This window comes from Stegodyphus dumicola, chromosome 12, assembly GCF_044657685.1.
Source record: "Stegodyphus dumicola isolate Sdum_Otavi_A_Nest chromosome 12, ASM4465768v1".
Lineage (NCBI taxonomy): Eukaryota > Metazoa > Arthropoda > Arachnida > Araneae > Eresidae > Stegodyphus > Stegodyphus dumicola.
The window spans coordinates 54,684,396-54,704,061 of record NC_140779.1 but is presented as its reverse complement, the minus strand read 5'-3'; the positions used below and the strand labels follow the sequence as shown (position 1 = coordinate 54,704,061).

Below are 19,666 nucleotides of genomic sequence, written 5' to 3'. Positions count from 1 at the left end.
CCAAGCCTTGCTTAACGTCGAAACATGACAACTGGCATTGTCGTCCTGAAAGTAACAGGGGTCCAACTCGTAAAACTGCCACAACTTAGGAAGCACATTGTCATCCAAAATAGTGTAGTAGGCATCGGAGTTGAGCTTACCATGAATGGGGACCAAGGGTCCCAGCCCATACCAGGAGACATTTTCTCGTTTTAACGAAATCGTGACCTCTCGATATGGCTCGTACTAAGCAGACTCCCCGTAGTGAAGCGGTTCCACCCGATAAAGCTATGGATCCTGTTTCGGACAGCTCGAATACGACGGACACTGATATGGACCAGGGCAATGCTGATCACGTTCTCACGGAGCATGAAATAGCTACACTTCGAAAGGAAATCACTGGCTTAGAAATTAATATTTCTACCATCAGCGAACTCGTTCGGGATTTATCGGCCAATAGACCAGTTACGGACAAGGATTATCATTCGGACATTCTGAAGAAGGAGCTAGAAAAGAAGAAGATTCTGCTGGACAAGCTGAGGGGTAAGTTGAATATTGCTCTTTCTCATGCAAGTATTACACAGCCAATCACACAAATGAAACGTAAACCACGTGATAACTCAGACAACGAAGACGATTCAGATGGATTCCGGAAACCGACTAAACCTGCAAAGGTTCTTAAAAACATACCACCCAGCACTATTCCCATCCAGAACAGTTTCATTGCACTCTCGCAACCAAACACTCATTCCACTCAACCCACACAACAAATTAATAGCTCTCAATCACCTGACACAAGACTTCCCAACTACAGCACACCTACACCGATTATGGTTAAGCCGATAGATGGCGCCACACACAACCAGTACATCAAGAAACTCACTACACTTACTCACGCTACATTCTACGCCAAAATAAGTGGTGAATACCTCAAATTACTACCTTCAACAACAGATGATCACAGACAACTCACCATAGACCTACAAAAACATAACATCGAACACTACATCATTACACCTAAGCACAAACGCCCTGTGAAAGTAGTTATCCGAGGCCTACCCATTACCACTGACACACATGAAATCTCCACTGAACTCACTAACCTCGGATACACAGTACACAAAGTAGTTCAACTCACCAGATTCAAGACCAAACCTATGCCACTATTTCAGATACAACTCATGCAAACACCAAACATTGACAAAATCTACAGTGAAACACACCTAGGTATGTTCATCATTACAATAGAAAAATATATCAACAAAAACATTACACCACAATGCCACAATTGCCAACGCTTTAATCACTCATCCGACAATTGTTTCTTCCTACCTAGGTGTGTTAAATGCGCACAACAACATAAAACAACAGACTGCCCTACACAAGGCAAAATAGATAACCCCACATGCGCAAATTGCCACAAAAATCATCCAGCTTCATACCGCGGTTGCGAGAAATTCCCCAAAAACAGAAATACAAATAATTCACCAAATTACACTTTTACTCCAAGCAATAGCACCCCAAATATACCAACATCCACACAAGGCAGAACATACGCACAGGTTACTTCCAACAACACACAAGACACTAGAAATCAGATTACCAACACTACATCTAACGCGAACATTTTCACCGACATTTTCTCTACACTAAAAGAACTCAATAATATTTTCGGCCACAATAACATATTTAAATTCTTTTCTACTCTCAAAAATAACTTACACCAATTAAAAACAGCAGATACACCCATGGAGAAACTATTAATTCTATTTACCATCTGTGAGGAAGCTAACATCTTTAACTAAAAAAAAAAAAAAAAACTCTTAAATTTTATCTTTAATCTGTGAACATAATACACTTGCTTGCATGAGACCCCTCAGCTCTATTTCCAAATTCCAACTTTTTCTCCCATTGGACATTATCACCCACATGACCTAAAGATTTCAAGACTTCTCTCCGCCCATCGACGCCGCCTTCTATACCTCAGCGCAGCGACTTTCAACCTAGGAGTTAGCCTCCGAATACTTCTCCCCAAGTGCAGGTATCATCAAATCATCTTTCAACTGGACTGTATGTCATCCACATTGCTTATCATCCACATTGCTTATGGACATGCCATCATCACTCTGCCGAACAACACGTATGCTCACAAAGTTCGAAAAGTGACGCAACTTCGATCGGGATAGGACTCTTCAGTCCAGGCGCCCGTTGAAAGGAACCTGCCGGTTCATGGATGATACCAGGAGAAACACCCCTAGACCATTATTCCACCTCCGCCGAACTTGACTGTTGGCACAATGCATTCTGGCAGGAGACGTTCTCCAGGTAGACGCCAAACCCAGACCCTGACAACCGAACGATAAAGGGTGTACCTTGATTCGTCACTCCAAAAAAACAGTTTCCACTAATCTACAGTCCAATTTCGATGTGCTTTGTACCACATTAACCGAGCAGCGCGGTTGGACTTTGTGATCAAAGGCTTATGGGCAGCAGCACGACCATGAAAACCAAGCAGATGTGCTTCCTTACGGATGGTATTCATTGAAACAATACTCCCGGATGCCTGTTGAAACTCCTTGCGGATGAGGGCCATCGGTTGAGTGCGGTTCTTCCGAATTTCTCTGGACAGCACTCGTCGTCTCTATCTCCCAGTTTTGTTGGTCTACCGACTCGGGCACATTCCGACAATCATCGCTCACCTTCCACTTCTTAATCACATAGGCCACTGTCAATTTTGAGTACTTCAGATCGCTAGATATGTCCCTTAAGCATCGGCCACATTTGTGATACCCGATAATTATACCTTTCTCGAAATCAGAGAGCTCCGAACTGCGAGGCATCTTGCATGCGACTAAAGCCGATGCTGTTTCTTACACGATATATACCGACGGAGTCCGTGACGTACCTTAGGACCGCAGATATTGTCATTTGCATAGGTATCCAAATACTTATTGGTAGTCAGTGTATTAGTGATATTTCGAATCTGATTTAAATATAAACTGATAAGATTAATTTATGGAAATGATGCTTATTCTCAAATTTCTTACATAAATTTTGATTTGATGTTATCTAAACTCTAACCTGATAGTACTATGATATGGTACTATGGTATTTGATAATATAGATATGTTTATTTTTTGCACTTCTGTACAGTACTAGAGATTTAAAATTAAATAAAACTGAGCTACAACTTACATTAATTATACAGAAATGCCACATTATACTCAACTGAATCTGATACAGCTCTCTACCTTCAACAATATATTTTAAAAATATTTCTGCTTACTGAATAAATGCCTAACATATTTTAATGAGGCATTTAGATGCACTATAAATATATGTTAAAATATCTTGATTTTAAATATTAAAATTAATAAAAGTTAAAATATCTCAAAGTTAAAATAAAAATGCAAATAATAGAAATCTTGATTTCACATTCCTTCCATAATTGTATGTCATAGTGTATTTTGGATATAGCAAATGAATTACAAGACTAGGACATTTACTACTAATCATTTACTAATATCATCTCATGACTGCATTCAATAAAATGAATAATTATTAATCATATTTGAATCGCAATAAAATTTGTTCATGTAATCATGGTTTAAATGGTATAGAGCAGGGGTTCTCAACCGGTGGTACACGTACTGTTGGTAGTACGCAAGAGAAAAATGTGGTGGGCAAAGAAGCAAAGTATTTTTAACTATTAAATTTAAAAATCAAGCCCCAACATCTTGATTGACTTTTCTTCTCTAACACTGGTAAATTTATGCGATCTGAGCTTTGTTCAAGAGTGGTGGTAGTAGAACTTTGTAGTAGTGGTACTAAAGGTTTTCAATTTTTGTATAGATGGTACACGTTAGTCAAAAGGTTGAGAACCGCTGGTATAGATCAAAACCACTACTTAAAGCTTTAAATTAATTTAGGAATTTAATTCAAAAATTGCAGTGAAATTCTCATTTTTGTTATAAAATTTATGTAATTCATTTAAAAACTATCAAAAATTAACTGCAATAACTAATTCATATTTAATAAATCATATAAATATACCTGTAATGCTAACTGCTCTTTTTCAACCTCAAGCTGATATATTTTCTGTTGCAGATCGTCACAATCATAACCGGAATCACTTCCCTAAACAAAAGAAAATAATTGATAATGACTGGCAACAAAAATCTTCAAATTTTAAGTTTAAAAAGAAATTGTAAGACTTTGCTGCAGATTCTTTTAAACAATTAAGCTGTTATGAATTTGAGAGTTGAATGTTTGTAGCAAGTTCTTATCATAACAGACAGTTTAACATATTCTAAAGCTAGTAGAATAAGAACATCAAAGGTGGGGGGAGAAGTTAAATTACTATCGTAGTGATTGACAACATTTTAAAAAGCCATTATTCGTTTCATTTCCTAAATTTATTACAAAAGTGAAAATGTATTATAAGCATAATGTATTATAAACATTACACATTTTGCATACATTACTTAAAAAGTACTTCATTACTTAAGAAAATTATTATTATGCACAGCGCAACAAGAAAATAAGAAAAATAAGTATAATGAAAATATTTTTAAATAAAAGAACCAGCAGGTTCACAATCAATACTGCAATTGGATGGGTGATGTAGGTAGAAATACTAGAAAAATTTCACACAGATTCTTAAAATTAGTTTCTGATTCTGTTCTCAGGATCAGATTCCTTAATTTTTTTTTTTTCTTTTTTTTACAGTTTAAAGTACAGTGAAATCTCGAATCATGAACGCCTCTCATTACGAGCAAATCGGTCAACGAACAAATTGTTTTATAAAGTTATACTTGAGCTGAAACTTTAGTCCTACACCCTTAGATAAACAGCGACTTATCGCTATGTCTGAAATGGAATGACAAAGGCTTGCGCAGGTTTAAACAATCTTTTTATTAAACTGAACTTAAAGGGCACAACTCGTGCTACTGATAAACCAGTACTTGTGGCCATGTAAAATACGCAATAACGGGCATTTAAATTACACGCTGATAAAGGAGTCTAAGACTACGCAGTTCAAAATAACTAAGCTGGCTCAAATAATTTACTGGCGCATAAATAATCGGCTGCGAGAGAACCTAAAGCTGTGATAACTGCATTTAGATAGAGTTGGCAGAACTTTAATACTGCTAGATGAGTGCTGTAAACTTTCTCTCTAAGATTCAAAAGCCTCAACTTAAATACACTTAAAGCTAATCTGATTTCTGGTAAGCAATACGATAAGTTAAAAGTAAAGATCAAAATCATAATGACTGGTTAGTTAACATAAGAACCTTACAATCTGAACAAAAAAACTCTTCACATGACGAACAGCTACTCGAGTTAGAAACGCTCAAGTTGGACACAAATGACTTTTAAAATCATTCTGAGGAATCTCTGGAGCAGAATTAACACTCAAACTTTTAGAAAATCAACTCAAACTTTTGGAAACATCATTTTAGCATTTTTTGTTCTTAACTTTCATTAACAAAGCCTGTCCAGCAAGTGACTTATAAGACCACGAATTAGGCCTGAAAGAAATTATGACCAAATTATGTTACAAGTACACATTTCAAAAGTTTTGAAATAAACGTTTTTTTTTTTTTTTTTTTAAAGAGGGGGGGTAATAGTGTATCTTAAGGCAAAACCATGAGCCTGGAAGTTAATAACAATGACATGGAAGAGTTATTAAAGGACCATAAAGAATGGAGATATTGTTTTTATGAAAAGTCTTCTTGCACGAAAACGTCAAGTAATCGTCTTTATTGAGCATCTTATATTATCGTTTCTTAGTGTCTTAGTGCCTACTACTGCAACTGTTATCTTGGGAAAGAATGAGATAACTTCAGAAATACGGGGGGGGTGTGGAATCAGATGAAGAGGAAGAAAGAAATAGTGAATTCATCTCTTTGAACCGCAAAATAGTGTAAAATGAAAAGCTTCATGTAATGATATCCCCAAGATAACAGTAGCAAGTTACAGCACTGACATTTTAGATGTCAATGCGACAGTTCATTAATATTAAGAAACATTTTAAAAGATAGAAAACAAAAAATTACATTGGATGAATTTTCCGGAGAGACTTCAACAGAGTTAAGTGACACTAAGAAACGATAAAATAAGATGCTCAATAAAGACGATTACTTGGCGTTTTCGTGCAAGACTTTTCATATAAACAATATCTCCACTTTTTCTCGTTCTTATCAATTTCCACTTATGTCATCAGCTCTCTTTTGCACGGGTACGGTAAAAATTAACAGCGGATGTGAGAGCTTTCATTTCATGGTCCATGCAAAACTTCTAGTCTCTTACGAGATCTGGTCTGTAAAGAGGATAAACTGGAGGTTATCCACTAATACTCCGCACAACATCCAAAACCTAACATGCTATATATAGACCAGCGTTATCTTCAGAGAGAAACTCTTTCCAATCCGCCACCGTAAACCATATTATAGTTTGACTTTTACAACAAACAAACTAACATCTCCTTTCCGCATTGGCTTTACTCACAAAACGCCTGGCTGTGGCTGTCTTTCACGATTTCATGGACTTATAACTGACTATATGGCAGCGAATCACAAAATCGCTTCCACACAGTTGTGGCAGTGTTGGAGTCCACTAACTTCCAAAACAGCTTTCGTAAAAATTAAAATGCTTTCTTGCTAAAAAATTTATTCACCTTCATGCGCTTCTCATGTACTTAAAATAACAAAACGTGTAAACCAAGGTAGCAAGTGCGATAATAGATGACTCCAGTACGAAACTCACGAATCCAGAAGAAATAGGCAGAAAATCCGAAGTTACACTCTCTGGCAAGTTCAGATTCGTATTTGCAGTTTCATGACATATTATGATACAACAACCATTGAATTCTTGACAGTTAACTGATTAACTTCAGACTGTTAATAGGCGTACTACTTTAGTTGCACACAAAATTCCGGGATATTTTAAGACTTACTGGCATAAGTATGGCTGAATTCTGTATACATAACAATTAAGTTTCAGAATTCGATTGCGAGAGCATCATAGTCTGCCGGTACGCATATTTCGTAAGTGTACATCTGTATAGCCACTGAGGGAGTGGCTTCTAGACTGGACCAATGGACTTACAGTAATATTTCTGTCATTTCACATGATTTTTGCCGCGCTTTAAGCAAGATGTTTAAAATGTTTTGCCCCTCAATTTCCTGTATAAAATAATTAAAATATGCGGGATTTCTTGCGAAAATTTTGAAGTTAGATAAAATATAAGCATAATTATATATGTAAATAGTAGAAGTCGTAGCAATTTTTATTGCAGACTATATGAAAAAGATATTCTATAATAATAACCAATGCACAGTTTTATCCAAAGCGATTTTTCCTAATTTACATTCCTACATATTTAGTGTGCTAAATTTCACATGATAAATGTTCACTCTTAAACGTGTTGTCTGCACAAAATGATTTAAACCGAAAGAATTTATCTTATTCACAACGAATATTTTAAATTTATTCACATGTAACTTCTAATGTTAGCAATAGGTATAATCAGATCATTCACAATATATACATCGAATCTTACACTTTCAAAATCAAAGGAATGCAAGCATTGAGATAAGAAAATGCTAGATTCATTGTAACACTTCCTGTTATTCTCAGCTCAATAAAAAAATCTTACACTTAAATTCTCATTTCACAAGTGTTAGCAAACGCATTGTATTCTATGTTAACTATATTTCAGTTATTTTCTCGATATAAAGAGCGATAATATGCCACGAATATTAATCCGAATATCAGTGCGTGATACGCTTCACGAAAGTGAAATGTTGACGATTAAATAAACTTATAAAATGAAAGCACTGCGAGATTTTCTACAAAAATGGTAGCAGCATTTATACGAAATACATATACTCGTATAGCTGCGAAACAAATGCAAAGTTAAACGTAAACAACAACATGCGCTCATATCCAACATTTTAGAAGATTCAGCAATAGAAGCTCATTGGTCCATTTCTCTGAAACTCCTATCACAGTGGCGATACTGAGGTGCACTGAGAATTATGCTGCCGGTACTGCAGATTATCAGTGTGCAATTGCTGCTCGAATTTACAATCGATGGTTCCAGGCGACACCATCTCAAAGACATAGTCTAAAATAGTGGTTCTCAACCTTTTATACATCACACACACTTTTCACCACTGCTAGACGATCATTTCCTTTCTCCTTTCCCAAACTCGAGAAACACGTACACATTTACTTAATGTGTTTTATAAATAGAACAAGGAAAAATATAGAAAATGTCGATAAATACCAAAACTTGAATCGGAATAATTTTTCATATTCCTAAACTTAAGGCCGTTCCTAGCGGGGGTGCAGCGCGTAAAAGTACGCGGACGGAGAAAATCAGGGGCGGCCGGACTCTCTCCCGATACCACGACTAAATATTTTAAATTCATTAAATTCATTGTAAGCGCTTGTCATACGTAAGTTCTTTTTATACAATTTGTCATTTATAAGTACTTAGTCAGTATGAAATAAAAATTTTATTAATCACTGATATATATATATATATAAATATATATTTCCCTTAATTTGGGGACGCCAATCGTAGGAAAGTACGCGGGCAGCCAACGGCCCTGCATAAACTAAAACTAAACAAGGAAACGTACAGAAAATGTCGATAAATGCCAAAAACTTAAATAGGAATATTTTTCATATTCATAAACTAAAATTAAACACTAATGGGTAAACAAAGCTGACCGCATTCTGACTCTGAAATGTGAAATTCTTCTCCAAGGTGAAGGTTCTCAACCATTGTTGAGAACTTCAGGTCCAGAAAGTGTCGGTCAAGGAGTGCACAAAGAACGACGTGAAGTATCTCAACTCAACGGTTGCGTGGTCAGAGCGGACGTGGTTGGAGCGGACAGTGGCTACAGCGGACACATGAGGGTAACTGGGTGGGTTAGAGCGGACATTTTTGCACCTATTGTATTGTTTACCTAATTAGTCACATGTCACCTATTATGTACTTTCGAGCTTTGCACCTGCTGTAGAGATAAGCCGATATTTTAAGAGTAAAGGTTTTTCAGTGGATGTTTTATCCTTATGAAGTGTGTATGTCGTTTTATAGCCTTGAAAAAGTCTGTGATGGAACCCATAGCCATTTCAACAAAATTACTCTCTACAAATAAAGGAAAAGGATATTTAGTTGTAGATGATTAGCCATGCCGTTTACACCGAAAATATAAATTAGGAATGAGCTGGGTATGTAAGACAGATCGTTGTAAAGCAGGGATGTCAAACTCATAGGTACACTTGGGCCAAACAAACAAGGTTTAACTTTAGGCGGGCCCCCCCAAAAAAAAATCAATATTCATAGGAACGTAGATTTATTTCGAATAATACAATAATAAACTTATATATATATATATATTTATATAGAAAAGAACAAGAAAAATTTAATGTTTACGTCCTGATACTTGACATCTCTTCTCTGCTATTATCTTTCCTATTTCGGGAGAAATTTTGTTTGCAGTGATAACTTTCAACGCTGACCCAAGGTGAGCATCATTAATACGGTTTCTAGTAGGAGACTTATTACCTTTCATGACTGAAAATAACTGCTCGCACCGATAAGTGCTACCAAACATGGAAATAATTTCATATGCGAATTTTCGAGTATTTTCAAACCTGGGTGGTAAATATTTGTAAAATTCAGGCATGCCCACTTCAATGAATTTTGCTTTCAAATTTGAGTTGCATTGAATCTCGATCACCTCTTTGCATATGGCTGGGTACTGAATACTTATGGAGAAAATCGAAGAATTAATAGTATTATTAATAGTACATTAATAGTATTATTACATATCAAGCAGATTATTTTATCTTTTATTTCACAGAAAAAATATTCTAATTCCCATTTTACTTGGAATATTCTATGTTCGTCAGCGATTTTTCGTTTAATTTTACTACCACTTGGTTTTGATATAGACATACTGAATACAAAGTGCTGGAATAAACACGGTTAACGTTAAAAAGCTAACAAAAATTTATTTTTTCCACAAGAGATAAATCAAAATGCTGAAATATTTCTTCAAAAATATTCTAACAATATCACAAAATGTCAAACGTTTAGCAAAAATCAATTCAAAACAGAGAAACTAATTCTATCTCACAGCGAAATCGCTACAAATCAATCACAGCATTAAGTAAAGAAACAGTTCGCTAGAACTACAGCTACTACTGAGATGAGTTGTTTGTTCTCGGCTTTTATAAGCTTTATAATTAATTTCTCGAATATACTGGAAACATCTATAAATATCTGGATTTTAACTATGAAATCCGTAACAATATGAATTAAGTAATAATTAATAATAAAGCAAAGTGCATGCACATGCATGCACCAATATATCGTACAAAACTATGATTGGAAAACTGAGACCATGAGTTCGGCCACATTCGGCTATCGGGGGATGCGTACAAGTTCTGAGTGCACGTGTCCCCCAAAAGCCGAAGGTAGCTGAACGCAAGCTACTCACACGCATTTGTAATTTAAGTAGTGTGTGTGTCAGCTCGCTGTGAGTAATCTAACAACACTGAATAAATTATCGTTAATTACTTAGCAGTAAACATTTCATTTTTTTCTTCGTCGATATGTTATTTTATTATTATATATTATTATTTGCCGATATATTGGCCGGGCCGCAAAAATATTTGTTGTGGGCCGCGAGTTTGACATCCTTGTTGTAAAGGAAATGTAAAGACAAATTTTCAGAGCGAAGTACTGAAGAAAACTGAACATTCCTGCGTGTCCAACATTACTGAGATGGAAGTTAAAAGGAAGTTAGAGACTTGCAGAAAAAGAGTCCGAGAAGAAACGTCAGTTCCCGTTCCCAAGATATTTCAAGAACTTTCAGAATTATATCAGAAAGGTTATGATTTCGTCACTAAAATACCGACATACTACAGTGCCAAGAGTAATTCCAGTGCCTTGTAATTCGATAATCGAATGAGAAAACAGAAAACTTCGGTAAAAAAAAAAAAAAGTTATCCCACTTGAAAGAGATTTGCCACTTAAAATACTGTTTAAATTATATTTAAGATTTTTAAAAATATTTATTTACATATTTATCTGCACCCTTTATCTGTTCTTGGGAAAAAAATGTGTCCGCTCTAACCACGATGAGTTTCGTAGTGTCCGCTCTGACCACGAAATCGTTTGTGTCCGCTCTGACCACGTCCGCTGCAGCCACACCACCAACTCAACGACCCTCATTCACCAATGCAAAAAACAACAGATATGTTGCCCATATCATTTTCAGGGAACATATAGCCACGTCAAGTAACCTAGGTCATATGATTAAGTATTTTAGACTAAATTTCCTGACTCAGGGTAACTCGCAAAATTGCTAAGTGGACAACGGTTCGGCCACAGATAATTACATTTGCATAAATAAGACTTCATAATAAAATACACCAAAGATTATCCATAGATTATTCATAATGACCAATTACAAGCTCAATTAATCGGTTGTTAGCTCAATCAATCGGCTACTGATAATCAAGAGGATACAGTTCAAAAAAATAAAAACTTCGATTCTTAACAAATAGGTTACTTTTCATCGTTATTATTGAATCTTGTGCCTTAACAACATATTTTTTTTTTTCAGCTGATGATAACGAAATTATTACAACATATACAAGAAGAGGGCATCGATGAAGACTCAAATTACTCATTACTACAGAAACTGAAATTCCATTAATAAAAGAGCTAAAATTAGAGTAATACCTATCAAATATCTAAATAAGCAATTTTTTTCAAGTCTTTTTCTGAAGTCAAGGAAGTTTAAATCTCAAGATATGTAGTTAGAAGAAATAAAACACAACAAAGAAGTACCATAAAAACAAGTTCAATAACGTACGGCACATAATTGTGACTCCCTGCAGAGACTCCGAAAACATTAAGTTTCCAGTGGTTAAAATTACTCAAAATCGTAAACAGTATTCTATGATATTATTTTATTCATGCAAAAATCGGCTTAAGAATTTATAAATAAACAGTAAACTGAATTAAAAATGTTAGTTTCTTTGACTAACCCTAATCGAAAAAAGCAGAAATGGTGCAGAATTTTGGCATTCAAGGGAAACTGTAAGTGAAAGAGATATGAACCTCCTTGAAAAGAAAGAAACCAGTGGGTAGTAATAAATTCAAAAAGTTAAAAACAAAGTCTGATTGAAAGAAACTTCTACAAAAACTGCCAATTATTCAATCTAAAAGCTTTCGAATAAAAACAATACCTCTATTTGAGAACAATTTAAGAATTATACCCGCTTAATGTAAAGGGAAAATATAGTATTAAAGACATGAAAAAAGATCCTATACAGTTAAGAAGAAACTGTAGATGACCTCATGCCCACAATTTAAAAAAGAAAAGTAGGTGCAAAAGAAAATTACAGATGACGTACAACACGGCTTTAAGTGTGACACGCAGCCGACGGAAAGGCGACTATTCGACAAATCGGGGCTGGAAAGATGTGAGACAATTGATATTATTTTCCTGAGGACAGAACAATGTGCCCCATTGTGTCAGTTTTAAAGATGCATACGAAGCGGATACTACAAAAAGTGTTCGTTTAAAACATTTCCTCTCCGGATAATTGATGCGTGCTTATTATCTTATGCCTTTGGGTTAAGGACTTAAAAAGAATTTCCGGAGGACATGTGCCTTTGTATTTATCACAAGATAAAAATAACCCAAATTCGAAGCTTCAGGGATTTTACCATTTTCGTTTTCAACTGAATTTATCTCTTCAACAAAAGGATTAGGGCTACAATTTTACCGGCGCCGCTGTTAGCAGAAAATTTGGCTTGTTTGGTCATTTTGTGTGACTCGCTAAACATAAAACGAATTTTATTTTATGGAAGTAAGCGAAAACCATTTTTATAGAAGAAAATTTTTGTTTCTCGTTACAATTATTTTTAAGTGAAATATCTCAAGAAATATTTTGTAATCTTAAAACATGTGAATCTTCAATTCGTCATTTTTATTCGTCAAAAATGTATGAATGACATTTTTAACGGATATGGAAAGTACATGTAAAAATTACTATACACAACGTATGCATAAAAGTATCATACACATGTAAAAAATACCGTACATAATGCTTACAAAAAATACCATGCAGCATAAAAATTTGAAAGGTTTTACCAGAATCCTCCTTGACAGAATAGGTAATTAGTTACGACTAACATTGTAAGCAGTTTTCATACTGTATCTACATTCCAAGCTATTTATATATACAAATATTTTTATTTAACAAGCATTCTCTATTCGTAAAAAGCAAATTAAAAGTTAATGAAATTTAATTGCAAACATATAAATGATTAATGAGCATATGTAAAGAAGTGCAAGTATTAAAATCCATGAATAAATATATAATTCCAAAAAAATTTTTAATCTTAAAAAATTTATAAAAATGCATGAGTGAATAATTATTGAGTAGGCAGTAGATAGACTTATCAAGGGGAAGTTGCCTCCAAACCTAACTCTTCAATTATTCAATTCGTGTTTCGTCATCCATGTAGGCAACGGTGAAAGTAAAATTCAAAACCAAAAGTAAAACCAAATGCCGTGAATTACTAAAAAGAAATTTAAACAAGTGGAATTTTGAGAAAATAGAAGTAAATAAGTAGAATTAAAATAAAAAAAGTTCAATTAATTGTAGAAAACCAAATTTTTTAGAAAACCAAAGTAATTTAGAAACTCTTGCATACAGAAAACTTTCCCCAGAGTCGTAGCTAGGGTTTCCAGCGCCCAGGGACAACTGAAGATTTCGCGCCCCCTACTGCTTGCCAAGGATGGAAAACATTTAATTCTAAAATGTCGTAACATCAGTTTGGCGCCCCTTGGATTCTGCGCCCGGGGACAGATGCCCCCCTTGCTCCCCTCTAGCTACGCCCCTGACTTCCCCGACACGAATATGCATATAAATTTAAAAAAAAAAAAAAAAGAAAAGAAAAGAAACTAGATACTATCTATAAAAATAAATAAATAAATAAATATTTTTATGTGTTCCCTGAGCCCGCAAAATAGTTTTACGGGTTGTTTGTCTGAGTCGACAAATTTTGAAGACCACTGTTTTAAAGTTCAGCGGAATCTTGGATTATGAATGATTTTCATCCCAAATAAGTCAGTTCACGAACAAATTATATGAACAAAAAAAGTCCCGGCTTGATGAACAGTGTCTCAATAAACACTCAAGCCGACACCAAATGATTTTCAGAGATGGTTCGAGGTAATCTACACCAGTGTTTCTCAACCGCCGGTCCGCGAAATATCCAACTATCTGTCCAAAATCCAAAGTGTCATTAGCCCCGACAACCGATATTACAACAGCAGCTACATTACCATAACAATAGTTTACTAGTTTAGAAAATAATATGATCGATGATGAAAACTATAACAAACTGACAACTATGTATCTAATCGCCTTTCATAAATTGCCGTGCCATACACTTAGTATACCAGTTGGTTTGCCCCTGTCTGCCTTGAGTATCGCTGATTACTTGAACGCTGAATACCTATCGTAGTGTTTAAGGCGTCTTAGGTTTCGCTTTTTATCTTGCTTACATTCTTCTGCACGCTTGGACAACTGAAAACTATTTATTAGCGTTGGGTCTAATTAGCTGCTAGACACCCGTTTAGAAAAATAAACTCTTTTAATAAATCAAAATATATACATAGCGTTAGGATAACATAAATCTCAGCGGTGAATACAGTGTGTACGCGGACTCGTAAAAACAGAAGGCAAAAGTTCTCTTTTTGCCGTCACGCACAGATAAGATTCTTATCGCGCATGCGCGAGAAGGAGAACTCGAGGCGCTGAAGAAATGTGGGGGGGGGGGGGACGTAGCCCCACAGCGTAAGTTTTTAATAACTTCTGAATTTAATACTGTGCTATAACTACTATTTCTGTAACTTTAGGTAGATTAAAAATCAATAACCAGGATGAGTAAGAAGGAAACAAAAGGCACATTACTAAATTTCGTGCAAAGAAAGGATTCTCCAAAACCAAGTACGTCGTCCGCCCCTTCGGCAAATGAAGGTGAATATAGTCCACAATCAGCCAAAAAAGAAAAAGCTTTGTAAGGCATTATATCGCAGACTATTTGAAATATGGTTTTATCCTTTGGCCACAATCAGAAGAAAATTGTCCAAAACCTGAATGTGTTGTTTGTAGAGATGTTCTTTCCAACGAAAGCACGCAAACTTCCAAGCTTTTGCGGCATTTACAAACGAAGCACCCACAACTGGTAAGCAAACCCCTGGTCTTTTTCCAAAGATAAAGTTTGGAGATGAAAATTCAAAAGGATGTTTTTAAAAAATGTTTCTTGGCAAGGTTCTTTAATATACTAAGGTTAGGCCAGGAACGGAAAAAGCGTGCCATTGGTTGCTGGTAGTGACGTCACCCGGGAGACAAGACGCATCGGCCGACGCGTGCTACATGATTTTGGTAATGGAAAAAATGTAAACTAAAGCAAAATGATCATTTTATATGTGGTAGATACACCGGAAATACCGGGTATATACTTTCCGATTAAGTATTTTGTTAAAGAAAATGTTTATTTTATGCACAGAATTCGTACAAATACAGAAAATAATTGTAAACATTAAATTCTTTTCGTAAAGGAAAGCATTAGAAAATGGAAAACGATATTTAAGTTAATTAAGGGAAATAAATAATGTAAAACAAGGTATTTTTCAATATTTTTTCGTAGTATTGTTTGCACTAAATAAATCTTGTTGAACAGAACACATGATGGCATAACTGCTAAGATCATGGTAAAAACATAATCAAAAAGTATTATGCTATTTAGTTTCATTGCTCATGCACTGTTTTTAATACAAATGAACTTTGACATTCCATGAGAAATATATGATCGTGATTTTCAGTTTAAATTACATATCTCAAGCACAAATATATATATAAAGATTTGACTTAACAAATTCATATTTAAATACCATAAAATTCTATAAATTTCTTAATATCCGTCATTATACTTTTAAATAGTATACTTATCACATTCTTTTTAAAGTGAAAAGTCACTTCATACTGATTCACTTCAGATTTTAGAAGTGCGTATATTTTCAGTATAATCTAAAAGTACTCTTATAATCCCTTACACTCCCAAGATTTCTATATAACATTTATCCTGACTTGATTATTTACTATAGTAAATAATCTTCGATATTGGCATCCCATTCTTCCTTCCATACATTAAAAATGGAACAATTAAAATACATTTTCTTACACATATACGCACAATAATAATAATAATAAACTGGCCCTGCATCTTAGTTTCGTCCCACCAGCGGCCGAGCGGTAAAGTCGCTGAACACTGGTAGTTCGGTCCGAATCCCGCGAACGGGCTGGCTGCATGAGTGTTTTCGTGGTTTTCCTCATGCGTAACGTGTATACGAGCCAGTTTCCCTGAGAAAGACCTCCACGAAGGCATCACACCTATTACGCAGATAGCCCTAGTGTGCTTTGCCATAATTAAATACACCACCACATCTTAATTTCAATTCAGCCTGTACACAAATTAAATATTTTTAATTACTAATGTATTTTTATCAGGTTGTTTCTTAAAATACTTTTGTTATACCCGAAATATGTGTTCAATATTAAATTATTTTTCTTTCTCTTATAATTAAAAACAAGTTATATGGAATCAAAATTAAAACATATGCAGCAGTTAAATAACACTGAACAGAATATCTTACTTACTCTTTCGCTATTTGTATTCTAGCATTATACACAGATTTGTTTTCCTTCAGGTTCAAGCATGTGTAAGTTATATCAATTAAATTACATCACACATACCTGTATGCATCAGTTAAATAACACTGAAGGAAATATGTCACTCATTCGATGTTTGCATCATAGTGTGGTCGAGAAATTGTTCTTTCCTCACGATGAGGCATGTATCAGTTTACTTAGTTCGCAAAGCTTAACCCAGACGCTGCTTCAATACATAGAATTACGTTTGGGATGTAAAGAAAGTAACCAAACATGTGAATGAAGTTGGATACGCGAATTTATTAACTAATCATTCAGGTACTCAGTATTGGTAAACATGACACTGAGTTTAAATATCTCACTACGATGTAAGTCTCATACACAAAATGAAGATTATGATAAAAAATGGTTTAAAATGAGAAATTTTTCAATTTAAATGTAAAATAGCAGTAAAATGAAAAATAAATGTAAAATTACATCACAGTTATGTATGAAAACTACATAAATTCATTAAAAAAATAGTTATTTTATCTGGTTGTAAAGAGTGTTTTCCGCCAAAAAACGTATTAACGTGTATAATTCTGACACAACGCTATAGCACAATTTGCCACTTCCGCCTAGGTATAATAGCAAATTAACAACACAAATCAAATCAAACTGTTGATGCAACGAAAGTAAACAAACGCCAAGAACTAACGCTGTCACCCACATGACGTCATGCGTATGTGGCATAACTTTCTCCCTGCACTGCGCATCGCTCTTCGGCCCCCCCTGGTTTCTTGGTTGATAAATCGCTTTTAAAGCATCGTATTTAGTTGCTCTGCGTATTGCCAAATCTAAGAAACCGTACTCAGTTGCTGAAGAACTTGTCAAATCTTGTTTGATAGAGGAGTATTGTGAAGTGTTTGGCCAATCTGCTGCAGATTAAATGAAAACTCTGTCCAATGATACTAATCATACGACATAGAAAGTCAACTACTGCAAGATATTCGTAAATCGAAATGGTTTGCTGTCCAAATAGATGAGTCAATGGACGTCTCAAATAGTGCCATATTATTATGTTATGTTCGTTATATTGACTATGCAATCAATGATATTAGAGAAGAATGAATTAATGTGCTGTACCGAACTACCATCCCAAACAACCGGTGCTGAAATATTTAAGGCAGTTAACAATTACTTTGAAAGTAACTACATTGACTGGAACAAATGCATGGGTTTGTGTATTTATGGCGCTGCTGTTACGATTGGAAGACATACATGTGTTGCAAAGAGAATAACAGACGTAGCATCAGAAGAATTACAATGGTTATCATAAAATAAGGAAAAATGACAAAAATCACGATTACTGAAAAAGCTACATGTAGAATTTAATGAAATTTACCCACAATATACAGCACATAGTAATGTATCAAATAACACAAAAAGAAATTACCAGACAAATATAGTATTAGTATAGAAATTAGGTAGTATAGAAATTAGCACATGTATAAAATGAACAAATCGAAGATGTCGGTTTGCTATACGAAAAGTACCTTCAATATGGCATATGATTGCCTCTAGAAGCAATACAGCACATACAGCGATGTGTGATGCTTTCAATTATGCGGTCTATCAATTACATAGTAAGAGAGAGCCATTGCTCTTGCAAAGCAGTTGCGAGCGCAGCAAGGGTCTGAGGGGGCGGATTGAAAGGAGCTAGACGTCTCCCTAAAGTATCCCAAACGTGCTCGACAGGATTCAAGTCAGGGGATCGAGCTGGCCACTCTATGCGCATAATTGTTTCCTGTTGAAGATAATCATCTACGATGCGAGCTCTGTGTGGTTTTGCGTTTTCGTCCTGTAACAGGAAAGCATCACCTATTGCCCCGGCATATGGGAACACATAAACATCAAGGATGTCATCTCTATAAACCTGAGCATTCACGGTTCCCCTTGGAAAGACATAGAGGTCTGTGCGTCTACCCAAAAAGATGCCACTCCAAACACAGACACTGCCTCTTCCGTATGCATCTCTTTCACGAATGTTTGAAGGATGATAACGGGTTCCAAGTTCTCTCCATATCAAATAAAGCTTACTATCGCTTTCTAGACTAAACCTGGACTCATCCGTAAAGAGAACCGCCCTCCATTGATTAAGCGTCCAGTGGACATACTGTTGTGCCCACTGCAAACGCTCTCTCCTATGGCGTGACGTGAAAGGCATGTAAATGGCTAGTCGCCTCGCACATACAGCCCACCTTCGTGAAGCCTTCTACGCACAGTTGACGTTGACACCAACCTTCCGGTGGCTGCAGCAAGGGAGGATCTAAGAAGAATCAGAGTAGCGGTTCTATTCCTGAGTGCACATAATGTCAAATATCAGTCATCGGCGCTCGTGTAGCAGTTGGCTGTCCTTGGCTGAACCTCATAGATACCGAATCTGTGGTTTGAATTTGCCTCCAAAGTCTATGAACCACAGAAGGACTCACATTTAGCCATCTGGCCACCTCTGTTTGACTTTGTCCTGCCTCTAGTCTCCCAATGGCTCTCCATCGTAGTTCTGCAGGCAAATGATGACTGGAGGTCATTGTAACGAATTGGCTATCTCAGATTTCTGATGTCACTATCACAGTGAAATATGTGGGCTTGCTTTCAAACATGGATTTTTATGTTCCTCGCAGATGACGTATTCAGAGTGCAGTGCCACTAATTTGCATATTGCAGTTTTACTCAGCTACTCTTACTTGGCAACATATTCCAATTTTACACGGTTTGGCTTATTTTTGAGGGAGTTATTGCTATTTTTGTGATTTTTCCTTAATTTATGATAACCAGTGTAGTAGTCACTCACTGCATTATTCATAGTGAACATACAGTAGCAAAGAAATTACCCCCACAACTGAATGGCATTCTTCTGGAATCG

The 19,666-nt window shown here is 35.6% G+C and overlaps 1 protein-coding gene across 5 annotated transcripts in view; it reads right to left on the bottom strand.

The window, feature by feature from the left end:
- Positions 1 to 19,666, bottom strand: part of Liprin-beta (liprin-beta 1) — a 165,290-nt gene that overhangs the window by 47,263 nt on the left and 98,361 nt on the right. For all 5 annotated transcript variants that reach the window (XM_085827729.1, XM_035353097.2, XM_035353098.2 and 2 more), the window contains one exon: positions 4,033 to 4,116. In XM_085827729.1, the coding sequence (XP_085683855.1) occupies positions 4,033 to 4,116 (84 nt within the window). The remainder of the gene's footprint in view (positions 1 to 4,032; positions 4,117 to 19,666) is intronic.